This window comes from Pisolithus orientalis (assembly GCF_024613125.1).
Source record: "Pisolithus orientalis strain OTSU chromosome Unknown F5J12scaffold_2, whole genome shotgun sequence".
Classification (NCBI taxonomy): Eukaryota; Fungi; Basidiomycota; class Agaricomycetes; order Boletales; family Pisolithaceae; genus Pisolithus; species Pisolithus orientalis.
Window position 1 is genome coordinate 865864 of NW_026260783.1, and position 18651 is coordinate 884514.

General features: G+C 47.6%; 1 protein-coding gene across 1 annotated transcript; it reads right to left on the minus strand.

The window, feature by feature from the left end:
* Positions 1-17954: 17954 nt before the first annotated feature.
* F5J12DRAFT_699555 (uncharacterized protein) lies at positions 17955-18104 on the minus strand (the record flags this gene model as incomplete). The annotated part of the gene is made up of 1 exon (XM_051740479.1): positions 17955-18104. A coding segment is annotated over one exon (150 nt), but the record flags the coding sequence as incomplete, so codon positions are not given.
* Positions 18105-18651: the final 547 nt, after the last annotated feature.

Below are 18651 nucleotides of genomic sequence, written 5' to 3' on the forward strand. Positions count from 1 at the left end.
CGGAGTGTACTGGTAACATCCGTGAGGCTTACGATATGCTCAGACTGCAATGTGATGGATGATATTGAGGGAGGGTCGTAAAGGAGCGTCTGTGAATTTGCACCCGAGTTGAGTACCGAGGAAATAAGGATATGAGTGAAGGCGCAGCTGGGGCAGCGGTACGTGGCAAGGATTCACTGCAGGACAAGCTGGACTGAGTGACAGTCCTTAATGTGATAAGGCTGGGGGACAGCACATGTTGATGACCTATCTGCCACTGCTGGTGCAGAAGTCGACATTGTGATGGATCCTGAAGGTTGCAGCACCAGAAGATTGGGTTGTCATGGTGTTGTCAGATTGGGGTAGGCCTTCACTTGAGTCATCAGAGTCAGTAGCTTCAGCCTCCTGCAGTGCTACATATAGTATATCTAAGTACTGTAGCAGACCAAAGTGTTCCCTGGCTTGTTGAAGGATGGCTAGGAGTTCCTGGCACTCAGTAATTGTAGGCATGGTGTTGGTAGGTGGTTATCACTTGCTAGATCTCTCTATTGATAAGCATGCATGCTTTACAGTGGAATTTGAATTTTAAATCAGAGTGTCAATAGCATTATCTGCACATCCACATCTACCATTTCTGGGTCACATGCTTTTTCTGTGGAGTTTGAATCTCCAGTTGGAGCTTTAATATTCACCCACAAACTCACAACTCAACTGCACTTGAGTTTGCTCATGTGTTTCTTCCACATCTAACTTTGAGCAGCCCTATTAGGGGGGAGGAGGAGTTGAGAAGAGGGGAACTGCTCATTCAATGCTGTGGTAAATTCCCACTTAGGGAACCATGCAAAATCCATTGAAGGAGGATGAGGTCCATCTCAATGGTTTGGCCAAAAATAAGCTTTGCAGATTTAGGGCTATGCCAGCCATGAAGATGTTCTGCATGACCTGGGAGAAAATGTCTAATCTATTTTGGGACATGATTGACCAGAGAGGACTGTCTTTGGACATTGCTCAGGTTGTGCAGCAGAGATGCAAAGGTTATGTAATTATGCAAGTAGGTACAGGGGAGATGTGTACAGGTAGATCTAATGAGAGATGTGGTGTGGGGTGGCTAGAGTGACTGGGGGAAGTGTGAAGTGCTTTCTGGCCCCAAACAGCAGTGGTGACCTGCTGGTGGGTGTGAGCTGCAAATCCCCATGATATAGGAGTGGCAGGACTGATGACACATGCAGCAAGTGCCATTACCCATGATTTAGGAGGAGGGGTGATGCTCACTAAGTGGTCATTGCACTGGAGGCAATGTGTACCAGAGGAAGTTGTTGTGCAGGTTGGGTTTGGATTGTAGATAGGGGGCTAGGATTTGAGCATGTCAGCAGAGATATATGAGGAAAGCATTGCTAGCCCATCATTGTTATGCTGATGACTTTATTGTGTCATGAATTGAGTGCAGTGTAGCACAAGCATGTGACTGTGCAAGAGGTGATGCATTATTTAACTTTCACTAGCAGTGGAATACTAGTCTTGGCCAACCAAAGTCATACTGTTGAGTCCTTGTGGGTACAGCAAGCAGAGCTAAGGGTGGTTGCAAAGTAGATTTTGAATGGAGAGCAAGTACAATACATGTGGGTTTATATACATATGTAAAGTACTGCAGTACAAACATTTGAAAATGTCTAAATGCACACCTGCATCCCAAACCTGGCAACAATGAGTCATAGTGAGTCACTGCACAGCAGGACTACATGTATAACCACATCTGTGCAGCAGGCAAGACCAGGGGTGAACATATGATGAAGGGGGAGTAACCATGTATATATGACATACAGGGGTAAATGGGTACTGGGGGTACACATGTCACATGACCACATGGATCAGGGCCACCAGTGGATCATGGAAGGAAGGGCAAATGGACATAATGTCTGGCTATGGTACAATGCAGGGTAAACAGGGGGAAGGATATAAAAGGAAACATACAGAATGCATGTCTGGCTGTAGGGACAGCAGGCTTGCAGATGGCAGAACATTGTCACTTGAAAGCATGATGAGGTGTGAGCATTACATGGAGAGTCTGAAAAAGGGAACTATGTGAGCACAGCATGACACCACCCCCCCCAAAGGCCTGAGGTCCTCTGAAGGTGGATAGAGGCCTTGGACCACCCAGGAGCAGATTTCACTGTTAGTTGCCACTGTGAGCTGGGCAGTCAGACAACCAATGTCCAAGGCATGAACATTGGTAACAGGTGAATTGATGCAGGGGATGCTGCCAACTGAGGGGTATGAGCCCACCAAGTTCACATTTGCTGAGGGAATCAATGGATACTGGAATGAAGGGACAAGACAGCAAAGGTTGGGTTGTCTTAGTAGTGTAGAAAATGGCCCATCCTGCCAAATCTCTGTGGGCCTGAGTGAAAAAGTTGAGCCAATTGCAAGGGGTTCCATTGAAAGGGACATCTGCAATGGCTTGGAAATGCTCTCTGCCCTGGCCTGGTATAATCTTCTCCCAGCAATCATGACACCTCTGTTCAACATTTCCTCCAGCCTCTGGTACTCCTCCTCATCAATGTTGTGCACTCCTTTGGTGACCAGCTTCTTCTCCTGCAAGCATCTGTGTTTCTTTTTGGTCAGGGTCTGAAGGAAGGCCCAATCTTCCAGGTGCTGCTTGACTTGCCAGAGAGAAGAGCCCACAGACCATGATGTTGAGGGGGAGTTGGTCAAGAAAGGAATGAAAGGAGGATATGAGTGAGGGGCCAAAGTCTTTGTGGACAACCCTGATGATGGCCTCCTGAGTCTTCAGAGCTTCCTGGAGGATGGAAGAGTTGGTGCAATCAAGGTTCTCATATGTGTGGGCCTTGAAACTTCCATCTGCCATCCCAACCTGGTCATAGATGTGCTTCCTGATTACTTCTGAGCTTTGGAAGACCATAGACAGCATCTGTAAATGCTTGTGGTGTTCTCCTGCTCTCCAGCTGTGTGACTCCCAGTGCTCAAAGTCATTAAGCAGCTGCACATAACTGAGGAAGAGGCTCACCTCAGGAGCCAACCTGCTTGTTGTGGTGGCAGGAGCAGGGGGGGCAACTGTGGGGGCCTGGAGTGTGGCTGGTGCAACACAAGGCTCTGGAGCAGATGAGCCAGGACAAGAGGCTGGGGTTGGTGATCTATAGGTGGCTTGGGAGAGTGGGGGGGTGTTACAGGATCAGAAAGAGGCATCATAGTGAGGTTCCAGCAGTCCCTCTCAAGCCTTGGCCTTCCCCTTGCAGGCTCATTGAGTGGCAGGGGGTGAGTGGATGACCAGGTATGGGTATGGGCACATGGCAGATGTGACAGAGTTGTGAAGCAGTTGGTAGGCACCACTGTGTGAGGGGTTGGGGGATAACAAGGGGGATATGGAGTGTAGTGCTCTGGGGGAGCATACTGGCAGTTCTGAGAGGTGAGGAGGGATGCTGGCATAGCAATTGAAGTATGGATGGGAGGGATCATAGGGTTCATTGATGTCAGCATGGAAGTCATTATCAAAGTAATCAGAGCCAGGGTTTTCAGTGTTGGGGGTGTAGGACATTGTAGTTCAGAGGTCATGAACATGTTTGTACTCCCCAAGAACCTCTGGGGTATTTATAAGGTTATCCTTGCTTTCCCAACTGTTCTGGGAATGTGGGTAACCAAGCCACTTGACAAGGTAGAGGTATTTTTGCTGTGGGGTTGCACTGGGCTCTTTAGAGGATGACTTGACCTTCTGCACATGTTTGTGCTTAAGTATAGCCTCAACCTCCCATTCATTCTCATCTCCTACCAGTTCTGGTGGAGGCAGGGGTTGTGCCAGGCCATATTCCTTTGTTTTGATGAAGGGGGCAAGTTTGGACATGTGGAACACAGGGTGTATTTGCCAGTTGGGGGGAAGCTGGAGTTTGTAGGTGACCAGGCTGACCCATTCAGAAATTACAAATGGGCCATGGCATTGGGGCACAAGCTTCTTTGATGGAACATCCCTTTTTAGATCAGAGGCATCCAACCAAACCTTATCCCCCATGGAGAACTCCATATAGGTTCCTTTCAATCACTGCTTCATCATCTCCTGTGCTTCTTTATGCATGATAATCATGGCATCCTGATTGGCAGCCAGTTGCTCAAGTCAATCCCCTGCCAGTGATTCCACCAGGGGTTGCCTGGTTGGATAGGGGGTGGGATCAAAGCTGTACATGAGTGAATATGGTGTTTGGTTGTGGGACAAGTGTATGTGTAAGTTATGTGCCATTTGGGCATCTGGGAGTTTGGTGTTCCAGTTGTGCAGGTCCATATCTGCATACATGTGAAGGTAAGTGCTGACCTCCTGGTTTACATGTTTGGCCTCACCATTGGTCTGCAGGTGATATGTGGTGGAGGCCTTCAATTCAATTCTGAGGGAGTGGTAGAGGTCCTGAGTGAAGGTGGAGATGAACTGAGGTCCTTGATCTGAGATGACAGCCTCTGGGACACCCCAATGCAGGTAGACATAGGCATGGTAGAGGTCCACCACACCTACACTGTCTACTGTTTTAGTAGTCAGTAGGAAGAACACACCTTTAGTAAGTCCTTGGTCAATGATAGTGAGGATGGAATTGTATCTTCCTCCAGACAGGGGCAAGTCAGTGATGAGGTCCATCAAGACTTGCTTGAAGGGAAAGGGGTTCTTGGCTACATCATGCAGGGTGATAGGGGGCATTTTTGGATGTGTATTGACCTTGTTGGCTTGGCATGAAGGGCATCCTTTGCAATAACCATGGATGGACTGGTACATTCCAGGCCACCAGACATATTTGTTCATTTTCTTCATCATAGCTTTTACTCCAGGGTGTCCAAACATGGGTGTGTCATGGTACTGCCAAAGGACATCTTGGCAGACAGGTTCCAGGATGAAGATCCTTCTTCCTTTTCTCCTGACTCCATCAGACCCTTCTGTTGTTTCAGGGACTGAGAGGGATGTGGAAGCTTTCTTTACCTCCTGGTACAGGTTGGCATTCAGCTGGAAAACATGTCATTTACCCTTCTGAACCTTTGGTTTATCCTCAGATGGGTGTTCAGGGGTTTTGGGGTCCTTGAAGGAGACCTTCTGGGCAGGGGCAGGGGCCTCAAATGCAGTCCAGTTGATCTTGAAAAGGGAAATGACAGGGGGTCTCACCCCCCCCTCAAGCCACATGGCTTTCAGAAGTAGGGTAGAGACTGTGGCAGGCTTGGCACTGAAGTCTGAGTGGCAGGAGAGAGTGTCAGTGGCAGAATTTTTGGTACCTGTGATATGGACAAATTCAAGTGGGTACTCCTGGAGGGTAGCCTGCCAGCAGGCCTGGCAAGTGGTAAGCTTCTGGGGCTGTGCATAGTAGGTGATATTTCAATGATCTGTATAAATGCAAGTTGGTTCCAGTGGTGAAAGCAGGTAAGGGCACCACTGCTTGAGGGTGCACATGACTGCTAACATCTCCAAGTCATAGACTTGGTAATTTTGTTCTGCTCCGGTAAGCAACTGTGACATATAGGCACAGGGGTGAAGCATTCCTGAGTTGTTGGCTTGTGACAGGATGGCACCAGTGCTGAATTTTGAGGCATTGGTGTGGAGCATGAACAGTTTTCAGAGGTCCAGCAGACAAAGAGTGGGTTTTGATGACAGGGCCTGCTTCAAGGCCAAAAAAGTGGAGGCCTGTTTGGGTCCCCAGGTCCATTTATTGTTTTTCTTCAAGAGATCATGGAGGGGGCATGCTGTTTGTGAGAAGCCAGAAATGAACTGTCAGTGGAAGTTGCAGAAGCTGAGGAAGGAATGGAGTTCCTTAAGGGTCATCAGTGTGGGCCAAGTTTTGATGGCTTTGATCTTAATTTCCAACAGTTTGTATTGACCCTGATGGATCATGAACCCTAGAAACTCTATTTCTTCAGCTTCAAAAGTACATTTCTTGAGCTTCAGGCAAAGGTGTTCCTTGCAGTGATGTGCAGGAACTGTCAGACTGCAGCATGCAGGCCTTCCTTGGTCTTTGAGTGTATGGTAATGTCATCCATAAAGATGACTGCTCTTTGTTCACTCTTGAGTTCTCTGAATGTGTGGTCCATGTACCTTTGGAAGGTAGGCAGTGAGTTGCACTGCCCAAAGAACATTACTGTCAGTTCAAAGAGACCTTGAGGGGTTATGAAAGCCCCTTTCCACTCATCACCCTCCTTCACCCTGATGTTGGTGAAACCCCAGTGAACATTGAACTTCACAAAATACCTCAAGTTGGCAAGTTCATTGAGGAGACTCTTGACATCTCATAGAGGGTACAAGTTGATGATGGTGTGCAAATTCAGGTAGTGATAGTCCTGGATGAGCCTTCTTTTCCCATCCTTCTTTCCTATGAAAAATACTGGGGCAGCTTGTGAAGACTTCGAGGGGCGAATCTTCCTGCATTTGAGGTTTTCATTGATGAACTCATTGAGACCTTTGAGTTCATTGAGAGAGAGGGGATAGATTGCTCCTTTCTTCATCTGGAAGCTAGGCTTCAGGCAGATTTCATGATCAAGGAACCCCTGGTGAGGCAGAAGAGGGACTTCTTTGGAGAAGACTACTGAGAACTCCCAATATTCTGGTGGTAACTCAACTTCTGCCTGTATGTGTGAAGCTTCAAGTTTCATAGAAATAGAAGTGTGGTTGATTTTGATGGTCCAGGCAAAGTCTGTCCTGTGAATGTGATTTTTCTTGTTGAGACCATGGTTGAGTTCCCCCCAGCTGATCAGCTTTTGAGAGGTCCAGCTGATTATGGGGTTATGCTCTTTGAGCCATGGCATTCTGAGAAGGAGGGATTCCCAATTTCTGAGCTTGAGAACATACATGCAGATGCACATAGTTTTTCCCCAGATCTTGGCTCTGAAGGAGGCAATATGGGTTACCCAATCTATGGTTTTGCCTTTGTAGCTTCTTGACTCCCAGGGTTTTGTGATTTTGCATGTTTGGATGTCATACCTTTGGACTACTGCCAGGTTGATGATATTTGTTTTGGCACCCAAGTCAAGGATAGTTTGGACAGTAGTGTTTTCTCAATTGACAAGGTAAGTGAACCCAGTGATAGAAGTGATTGACATATCTTGCTTGTAATCATACACTTTCTCAGTTCCTATCTTTACCTCTATTTTTCAAGATACTATGGGCTCTCTTCCTGATGCTACACCAGGGGAGCCTTTCAAAAATCTGGGTCCCCCATCTTCTGTGGGTTTGTCATTCTCCCCACAGTACTTGCCTTCCAGTTCTTGATCTTCTTCATCTTCCAAGGCTTTGTTGAACTCCTTGAGCATTGCCAGGATGTGAGTGCAGAACTTCTGGGCTGAGGAAGACTTACTGTTTGTTGTGGATGAGGGGCATTTGGACTTCATGTGCCCTGTCTTACCACATCCATAACAGGTGTCATAGCCATGCCTCAACCCCAGCCAGACTCAGCCTTGCACTTTCCCAGTCCAGCCTTGGCCTCACCAAACTCTACCCCCAGTTGGCCTAGCACAGTTAGCACTGCTTTGCAGTGTTGTTACTAAGCATCATCTCAGTTGAGCCTGCCTTGATTTTGTCCCCAGCCCACCCTGTCCTGGTCTCCATTACCTTAGTCATACCTTACTAATATTTGTCTTACCAATCACCTTAGCAATCTTCTGCAAGACTGGCATTACTGGTCTCCATACTATAGCTACTTCTAGTATATAAGCCCATAGATACTTGGCCTGTATGCCCTCAGTCTGAAATAAAATAAGTTCTATCTATAATCCTTGGCCTTGGACTTGGACTGTGACCCATGCAAGAATAGTGCTGTAGCCTCAGTCACTAAGTCCAATCAGTCCACCACTCTGTATCTTCATCTTTCCTCTGATCCTGACCCCCCAGCCATGCACCTGCTTTGGTCTCCAGTCCAGACTCAACCCAGACTTCATGAACTTGACAGTATTTCAGACTTGCCACTTGTGTGGGTCTAACATACCATGGCAACCAAGACTTGTTTCCAACCCCCCCCCCATGGACCATTCTGCCACCAACCCTGACTCTGCCTCAGCCAGTGGAACTTGCTGTGAGACAGTGCTAGCTGCCCTGGGCACCACTAGGCACTCTCCAGATCCTGTTAGCCCTTTCAGGGGCTTTTCTGCCCAAACATCCAACACTCCTACTCCATGTTGCCCCATTGCCCCCATCCCCAGTGGTGATCCTGGGGATGAAGGGCCAGACAATGATGACAATAACAACCCTGATGATGATAACCCCAGCAATGTTCCTGGTGATGATGGGCCTGGTGGTGATAATCTGGATGAGGATGATCTGGAGGACAAACCAGACTTCCCAGACCTGGACACCAAACCCATGGTTGCAGTCTTCAACAGTCTTGCAAAGGCCATCAAGCTACTGGCCTGCAACACTTGCACTAGTCCTGAGTCCTCGAGCAGGACCAAGTTGCATGAGCCTGATACCTTTGATGGCACCAACCCCAAGAAGCTTCATGCTTTCTTTATTCATTGTGAGCTGAACTTCCAAGACCAGCCTTGGGCTTTTAGGACTGACTGTGCAAAAGTCATCTTCACACAGTCCTACCTCAAAGGCATGGCCTTAGAATGGTTTGAGCTGGACTTACTTGGGGTTGAGGACCCTGATGACTGGCCTTTCTGGATGGACTCCTGGAGGGAGTTTGTCCTAGAACTACAAATCACCTTCAGCCCCCACAATCCAGTTGCTGACACCAGAAGTCAGCTTGACCTATTTACATATGAAGGATACTCAGCACATAAACAAATATGTAGTAGACTTCAACTGACTTGCTTCACAAGTCTGGGGCTATGGAGATGGCACACTACATCATCATTTCTACTCTGGGCTCCCAGACCACATCAAAGATGAAGTATGTTGGGTTGGAAAACCACAGACTCTACACAAGTTATGTCATCTTGCCCAGGAAATAGATGCATGCTATTGGAAGTGCAAGGAAGAAGTCCAACAGGCAAGTAAGCACCAGGGCTCCTCTAACAACAACAATAGCAAGTCCAGCAGTTCCACCAGCAACAACCAGTCCAAGTCCAGCCAAGAGAAAGCCAAGACTGGCAGTAGCAACAATACCAGTTCTACACAGTCCAAGCTGGCTTCATTGAAGCCAGGCAACAATAATAACAGCAATTCATCCAAGCCTGAGTCTAGCAAACTTGGTAAGGATGGGAAGCTCACCCCAGAGGAATGCAAGTGTCATGGATGGGAACCTCTGTATGTTCTGCAAAGGCCCTGGCCACTTTGCTGAAAAGTGCCTCAAGAAAACCATTAAGGCCAAGGCTTGTGCTGCAGCTACCACTGAAGCCACACCAGCCTTGGGCTCAGGTTCTACCCCTGAGACAAAAAAATAGGTAGCAGCTCCCAGGACTCCACACAATCTGGGAGCTGTGTTGACTCCAGTTGTACAAACTTGGAGGCTAGACTCAACACATCTGCTCTTTCCAGCCCAAATTCATTGACTCCATACATCACTATAGAAAATCATGATTTACCTCAGCTTTGTACTTTAGTGGACTCTGGTTCCACTCATTGTTTTACAGATAACCAATTTGTTAATCAACACTCATTTACCCTGTACTTGGTCTCCCCAATCTGACTCTGACTCTTTGATGGAACATCCATCTTCACCATTACCCAAGCAGTAGATGTCAATATCTGCTTTGCATCCAGTGATGTCACCACAGTAACCCTGTTTTTAGCCACATTGGATTCCAAGTGTAAGATAGTCCTTGGACATGACTGGCTCACCCACTACAATCCATTGATTGATTGGGTACTGGGTAGTCTAACTTTCTGGACTCCTATACAAGGAATGCCAACCCTGTTGACACCCCCTGTAAGCCTGGCCCCCACTGATCTTCCTAACCCTGGTCCTAGTGACCAACCCAACCTTGTGCCATCTGTACCAGTCACTGACTCCCCAGCTTGCACACCCCCCTGAAGGCCCCTCACATATCCCTAGTTAACACAGCTGCCTTTGTACTCACCTGCAAACTTGAAGGGTCCACCCAGTTCCAACTTCAGCTCCACCCCTCAGACTCAACTCAGGCTCAATCAGCCTTGGCCTCATCCCCTCTGGACTTACCCAATGTCCCAGAGGAGTACCATGACTTCGCTGATGTATTCAGCAAGGCCAAGGCCTCAACACTCCCACCTCACTGGGAGTATGACCTGAAAATAGAGCTCGAAGAAGGAAAAACCCTGCCTCTCAGCACTATCTACTTGCTGTCCCCAGTTGAGCTCCAAGCTCTCTGGACTTTCATTGATGAAAACCTCACCACCAGTTTCATTCATCTGACCTCCTCCCCCTATGCTGCACTGGTCCTCTTCATTAAGAAGAAGGACAGCTCCCTCTGGCTCTGTGTAGACTTCCATGGCCTCAACAAAATCACTAAGAAAGACTGATACCTGCTACCACTCATCTATGACCTCTTGGACTCACCAAGCCAAGCCAAAATCTATACAAAGATTGATCTTCAGTATGCTTACCATCTCACCCAGATTGCTCCAGGTGATGAATGGAAGACCACCTTCCAGACTTGGTATGGTTCCTACAAGTGGTTAGTGGTGCCCTTCAGCCTCACCAATGCCCTGGCCACCTTCCAACACTTTGTGAATACCATTTTTGCAGACATGTTGGATGTCTGCATAGTTGTCTACCTAGATGACATTCTAATCTACTCTGGAGATAAGGAGTCCCACAAGCAGCATGTCTGAGAGGTACTCCACCAGCTTCAGCTTCACAGCCTTCATGTGAAGCTGGAGAAATGTGAGTTCCACTCAGACTTGGTCAAGTACCTTGGTTTCCACCTCTCCCCTGCTGGCCTCACAATGTCCAAGGAAAAAGTCCAGACTATCTGCAATTGGCCCAAGCCTCGCAAGGTCAAGGACATACAATCTTTCCTCAGCTTCACAAACTTCTATTGCCAGTTTATCTTTAACTATTCAGACATCGTCATATTGCTGACTTGGCTCACCTGCAAGGGCACTCCTTGGAACTTCTCTAAGGAGTGCTGCCAGTCACTCAACAACCTCAAGGCTGCCTTCATGACCACACTGGTCTTAACCCACTCCATCCCCAGGTTTCCCATCACCATTGAGACCAATGCATCAGACTATGCCATCACCAGCATCCTTTCCATTACTTGTGGTGACAGCCAGATACATCCAGTTGCTTTCTACTCCCAGACACTGATGGCCCTGGAGTTGAACTATGATACTCATGATAAGGAATTGCTTGCAATCTTTGAAGCTTTCCAGACCTGGCACCACTACCTTGAGGGTTCAGCCTCACTGGTCAACATTGTCACTGACCATAAGAACCTAGAGTACTTTTCTACCTCTAAGGTACTCACACACCACCAAGCTTGCTGGTCTGAATTCCTCTCCCAGTTCAATACGATCATTCAATTCAGGCCCAGTAAGCTTGGGGCTAAGCCCAACACCCTAAGTAGATGATGGGATGTCTACCCCAAAGAGGGGGATAGTGGCTATGCCCGAGTGAACCCACAGAATCTGAGACTGGTCTTCACCCAGGAGCAACTAACAGTCTCCCTCTGTGCAACCTACCTTGAGTACCTGGTCTTACGAGCAGTCACCTTAATGGATGTTGAAGAACTCCATAATGATATCCTGACCACCCTGCCAGATGACCTGGTCTCACAAATCCACTTGTCCAACATGTCCAATACCCAGTGGTCTGTAGATGACACTGGGTTCCTTTGCCTGGATCTACATGCTGGACTCAAATGATCTCCACCTTAGGGTCTTGTGGCTTAAGCATGACCATTCCCTGTCTGGCCACTTTGGCCAAAATCACACTTTAGAACTCATCTGGCATGAGTACACCTGGCCTGGCCTTAGGACCTTCATCAAAGACTATGTCTGGTCTTGCACAGCCTGTGCTCAGGCTAAGGTTCCCTGCCATTGGCCTTACAGCCTTCTCAAACAACTCCCAGTGCCAGAAAAGCCATGGAATTCTATCTATGGATTTCATTGAGCAACTCCCAGCCTCATCTGGCTTCATGGCCATCCTCATGGTAGTTGACCAGCTTTCCAAGCAGGCCATATTCATCCCAACCCATGACACTATCATGGCCCTGGAACTCACCAAATTGTTCCTACTCCATGTCTTCTCCAAGCATGGAGTACTGACCCATGTAACCTCAGACCAAGGCTCAGAGTTTGTGTCCCACTTCTTCTGGTCACTTGGCAAAGCCTTAGACATGTGCTTACACTTCACCTTGGGCTACCACCCCAAGGGTGATGGCCAAACCAAGAGGACTAACCAGACTCTAGAACAGTACCTCTGGGTCTATTGTAACTATCAGCAGGACAACTGGGCTGACCTACTACCTTTGGCCAAGTTCACATATAACAATGCCCCTAGTGCTACTACTGGTGTATCACCCTTCTTTGCTAATAAGGGCTATCACCCCAACATTTAAGTGTACCCAGAGTGTGACCTCACCTCTGCTTGGGCTCATGATTATGCAGTCAACCTGGATTCACTGCACCAGTACCTACATGAGGAGATGACCCTCACACAACAGCACTATCAAGGACCAGCTGATGCTAAATGCATGCTGGTCCCAGACTTTAAGGTCAGTGACCAGGTGTATGTCAAAGCCAAATACTTCTGGTCAACCCAGCCTTCCAAGAAACTCTCAGAGAAGAACCTTGGACCATATCCAGTCATAGCTCAGGCTGGTACCCACTTGTTCACACTGCACCTGCTGGACTCAATGCATGCAGTCCATCTGGTGTGGGACACTACCTCTGGGTAGCATGTGATTAGGGGGGGAAGCTGCAGGGCAATCCCTAGGCTTGACCCAAGGGGTGCTGAGTAGGAAGGAGATGTAGAATACAATGGTAGAGTTGATTGAGGAGTTGAATGTGGGACACAGAATTTAATTCCACAGAGATGTAGGCGAATTGGGTATGAGTAGACTTGTTTATGAAATTCCAAGTGACATCCTTGGCATGAAGAAGTATTTCCAAGACTCGTGAGACACAGAGGTGAGACACAGAAATGCAGAAGACACAGTAGACACAGAGTATGAAGCAGACACTTTGAACACTTAGACACATGAATGACTTGGATAGTGATTCCAAAAGATGGGTGGTCTATTTCTGACATCATGGTGGAGTTATATAGTACAAGGGAAGTAGGTATGAGTCAGAGTAAGGTGGGGCAGAAAAACTAAAAACCAGAAAATAAAGGAATGGACATCAGACATCAGCAAAATACAGATGCACATGAAATAGTCCAGTGGGTAGTAGACAAGAGTAAGAATGGGACAATAGTAAGGGGTATCTTCCAACAGAATGAGAGTATGTGTACCAGTGGGAGGTGGAGCTGAGCAGCACAGGAGGGCAGAGTGTAGTGTACTGGCATGAAGTCCAGTTTGTGGAATTTAGGGCAACAGGGGAAACCAGAGTTTTTTTTTGAGGTAAGTGGCACAGATGACTGGTGATGTGGCTGAGCAGTGGCATGGCTGTTGAATTCCAGGTGACTCTGCACAAATGCAGAATTTCCTGATCAGCATTTTGATGACTGAGTGACATGCTGAAGGTCAGTAGAAACTCTGAAGGTGACAGGGGTTGGGAGGAAACATGAGGACACAAGCAGGAAAAATTCCAAAACAGGTTTGTCATAGAGGCCTGTGGAATTTAGTGACAGATTCCTGTTCCAGCCTCAGGGAGTATATGGCTCCCTACACCAGTCTTCCATGTCTCCCAACTTGAGCCAGCCATCCCTAACACCATCCCAAACCAGACTCAACCACCACCCCCACCAGTCAAGGTTGACTGGTGTCACCAGTGTTGGCTTCAGTACTTAGTCCAGTGGACTGGCTATGAAGGGACTGATGAAGAAACAACTTGGGTGCTCACCACAGAACTAGAACATGCTTCTGAACTTATACAAGAGTTCCATGCCTGCTACCCTGATAAACCCAGCCCTTTCCAATGAGAACCAGCCTCAACTGGCCTCAGTTCTCTTTTCTATTTTCTCTTGGTATCTAGTCCCTCCCTGATCTCTTGCTTACCTTGTACTTTTTCTCTTGTTTCTCTCACTTTACTTTACAAAGCCAAGACTGGGTGCTTGACATTTGGCAGGGAAAAAAGAGAAGGTGCTATGCTATGGTCTAATCAGCCTTGTCCTCCCCCTTGTCCTCCTCTTCCCCACCCTTGTCACTGGCCCTTAGCCATTTGGCCTCCTTGCACAACTTGTTGGAGTTGAGCTTGGATGAGCCTGAGTCTGATGGAGTGGCCAACACCCCATACCCATAGGACTCATCAAGGAGGGCCTCAAGGGCTGGCCTGAGTTTTTGTTTGTGGCCTCCTGCAAGTTGTAAAGACTTGCCAGGTTGTTAGCAATCAACCCCGTGGCCTTGATCAGGTGCTCAAGTTTGTTCTCCAAGCCCAAGTACCTCCCCATCTTGGCCTCCCTCAGTCCACTCCTGTCAGCCTCAGGTTCACTGAGGTCTAGCACCTTGACCGGCTTCACACTTGCCTTTGCCCTCTTCTTCTTGCTTGGCCCAGGCTCAGGTGTCTCCTCATTGGCCTTCCTCTTCTTCCCCTTGTCAACCCTCCCAGTGGCCTTGGAACTGGCCTTGGTGTCCTTCCCATCCCCAGGCCACTGGCACTTCCCCTTCAACAGGTTGCAGTGGATGCAGGCAACCCATTTCTTGTTACCATCTACAGGGAACTCACAGATGACTTTGGCCCAGGTACAGCAAGTACAGATAAAAAGATAAGGGGGCACACACAAGGCTGTTAAGGAGCACTTACCCAGGATCCATTACCACTTTCCTCACTGTGCTGGTCTCACTACCACCAGCCTTATCCCTGGCCTCATCACCCTTCTTGGCCTCAGCCCTGCACTTCTCCTCCTCCTCATGTGCCCTCTTCTCCTCATCCTCCCACTCAGCTCTTTCAGCCTTGACTAATTCCCTCTCCTGTCTCTCAGCCTCCAGCTGCACCTGCTCTTCTTGCCAGGCTTGCTCAGCCACCTTTCATCTCTTCCTCTCCTTCACCTTCGCCTTCATTGTCTCCTCTTCATCATTGGTGTCATATTTTATGGCATCATCTGACACCTGGGTCCAGTTGATGAGGACCCAGCCTTCATCATTGTCAGTTGCAGTGATTGGCCTTGATTTGGACATGATGAGCAGATTGCAAAAGAAAGACACAAAGGGCTTAGCAAGTCACAAGTATCAGTTTTTTCAAACTCAGCCAAGATTTGGACTCAGCCTACCACTCTCACAGAGGTCTCATGGGTTCAACCCCTAAGAGGGGGATACTGTCATAGCTGTGCCTTGACCCTGGCCAGACTCAGCCTCACACTTGCCCAGTCTGGCCTTGGCCTTGCCAAACTCTACCCTCAGTTGGCCTAGCATGGTTAGCACTGCTTTGCAGTGTTGTTACTAAGTGCCATCTCAGTTGACCCTGCCTCAATTTTGTCCCTGGCCTGTCCTGTCCTGGTCTCCATTACCTTAGTCATACCTTACTAATATTTGTCTTACCAATCACCTTAGCAATCTTTTGCAAGACCAGCATTGCAGGTCTCCATACTATAGCTACTTCTAGTATATAAGCCTGTAGATACTTGGCCTGTATGCCCTCAGTCTGAAATAAAATAAGTTCTATCTGTAATCCTTGGCCTCAGACTTGGACTGTGACCCACACAAGGGAATAGCACTGTAGCCTCAGTTGCTAAGTCCAATCAGTCCACCACTCTGTCTCTTCATCTTTCCTCCTGATCCTGACCCCCTGGCCATGTGCCCACTTTGGTCTCCAGTCTGGACTCAACCTGGACTTCATGAACTTGACAACAGGTAGGAGCTTTGCTCTGTGATCAGACCTTAGACTTCTGATCAACATCCATGGCATAAGGGTCTTGGTACAGCATTTTCAGAGATGAATGAGACTTTGATCTGTGAGAAGTTTGTTCCTGCTTCCAGAGATAGGAGTGGTCTTGGTAGGTCACTTTTCTGGAGAAGACCTTGAGAGTCACCATTGTGGCATGGGCTGCCATTGCTTGGCAGATCCAGTCTTTGATGGTGTCTGGCTTGAGGCCAGCCATGAGGATCCACTTATTGATTTCTTCATTAAGGCCTTTTCTGAAGAAGACTGCTGCAGTCAAGTCTTTGGTAGATATCTGGGCCTTGTTGAGGCAGTTGTGGAAGTTGGCAATGTACTCATCGAGAGAATGATCTCCTTGATGGATAGTGGAGAGGTAGATTAGTGCAGTAGACCTAGCATCTCCTACTTGGAAGGTTTCCTTGAGTTTCATGACAAACTTGTCCCAGCCATTGAAAATTTTGAGATCCCCAAGAGTAGTAGTGTTTACATTGACATAGGCTTCTGCGAAGGCACAAGCCAAGCTGCTCCCCATGTAAGAGAGGGCAAACACAATCTTGGATTGGTCCTCATAGTAGATATGGTCATTAGTGGCAAGGTAGAGTTTGACTTTGCTTAGCCAGGTGGAGAAGTCCTGGTGGGCTCCATCATATGAGAAGGGTTTGTTAAGGCTGATTTCTTTCAGTCCTCCTCCCTTAGAGTTGTGTTCCTTTTCTTTCTCCTCAGAACCTCAGGAGTGGCCTTTAGGCCTAACCACATCTCTGCCAAAGATGGATTTGTAAAATTCAGTGGCCATTTCAGAGGTTACCCTACTCTGTCCAGCAAAGGGGTCCTGGAGATTTAGTCCAGAGGTATGGTGGGCAAGTTCTTCTGCCATTGGGTTGGTAGAAGTTGGAAGGTATATGTCAGTGGATGAAGACAATGAGGGGTCCACTGGTCCAGTTGTCCCTTGTGGTTGTGTTTCAATGTCTGAGCTGATGGGCTTTGGATTCCAGTAAGTAGTAAAGTCAATAGGTGAGGTTGATTCTGCCACTTGCCTGAGTTGGGGCCTTACTGGCAGGTCTTCAAGACCTATACAAGGGTTTGGAGTTTGCACCAAAGGGTGACAAATAAGTGGCCTCACTTGGAGGACTTCTTTTCCTTTATGAGAAGGTACAGGAGGTTTGAACAAAGAGGCTGCTGATGGAGGCCTCTTACTTCCTTCTTCTTGGCATGAAGACACATTGATGAAGAGGAAGGTTAATGCCAAAAGTTAGGGGCTAGCTCACTGATGATTATCACCAGTGGTTCCTCTAGTAGTGGCAGGAGGTGCTTGTTTTGCAGGCTATTTTGCCTAGCAAGGATTCTAGAGCACAGGTATCTGAAGGATAGTCTGGTTTTTGATGTGGCTGGGTGATTCAAAATCTTCTATTATGCCAATGACTCATATTGCATCACAAATTGAGTGCAGTGTAACACAAGCATGTGACTGCATGAGAGGTGACATGTTATTTAACTTTCACTAGCAGCAGAATACTAGTCTTGGCCAACCAAAGTCATACTGTCAAGTCCTTGTGGGTATAGCAAGCAGAGCTAAGGGTGGTTGCAAAGTAGAATTTCAAATGGAGAGCAAGTATGATACATGTGGGTTTATATACATATGTAAAGTACTGCAGTACAAACATTCAAAAACATCTAAATGCACACCTGCATCCCAAACCTGGCAATGATGAGTCATAGTGAGTCACTGCACAGCAGGACTACATGTATAACCACATCTGCACAGTGGGCAAGACTGGGGGTGAACATATGACAAGGGGGGAGTAACCACATATATATGACATACAGGGGTAAACAGGTACCAGGGGTACATGTGTCACATGACTGTGTGGATCAGGGCCACCAGTGGATCATGGAAGGAAGGGCAAATGGACATAATGTCTGGCTATGGTACAATGCAGGGTAAACAGGGTGAAGGATATAAAAGGAAACATACAGAACACAAGTCTGGCTGTAGGGACAGTGGGCTTGCAGATGGCAGAACATTGTCACTCAAAAGTGTGATGAGGTGTGAGTGTTATGTAGAGAGTCTGAAAAAGGGAACTATGTGAGCACAGCATAACAATTGTCCCTTCACCTTGATGATGTCAAAAGGTACATTCCTGAGGAGGTACTCTAGGGTCAAACCTATGTGTATACCATGCCCTTTGAGGGGGGGCAGACCTACTTTCTTGAGAGCCAATTCAAGTGTTTTCAAGAAGGTGTGTCTGGTGAGGGGATGATGACTGTTCTTGGTGCGATACACAAAGAGGTGGTGTTATGCCTGTGTCAGGGGTCTTTCCTTTTTCGGTTCCTTGTGATCATGTGTGTCACATGCCTCATCATGTCCTTCGTAATTGTCACTGTCCTAGGGGCTCATATGCTGTGAGGCTCCTTTGGATCTCCTGCTGTCAAGGTATTTCCAATACCTGTCAAGACTGCACCTCTGGCTTGATCTGGTATTCCACTGCCCTCTCTGATGGACGACTTGTTTACTTCTTGTTCCGGTGACTCATCTCTGACTCGTTTATATTGCTTATATGTTGTACTATAGCCCCAGTGTCTGGCTCCTTGCTGTGCATTGATTGTGCAGCCAGTATAGCCTTCATTCCCCCATCTCCCTCCATCATATGACACCAAATGACTCCTCCCCATTTATTTATTTGACTGATTGTGGTGTTGATTACTGCAGATATGTGTCATGACATGTCTTGTCACGACTGGTATGGTACTTGTACTTAGGGGTATATAAACCTATGTACTTTACCTTGTATCCTCAGTTTTTTGAT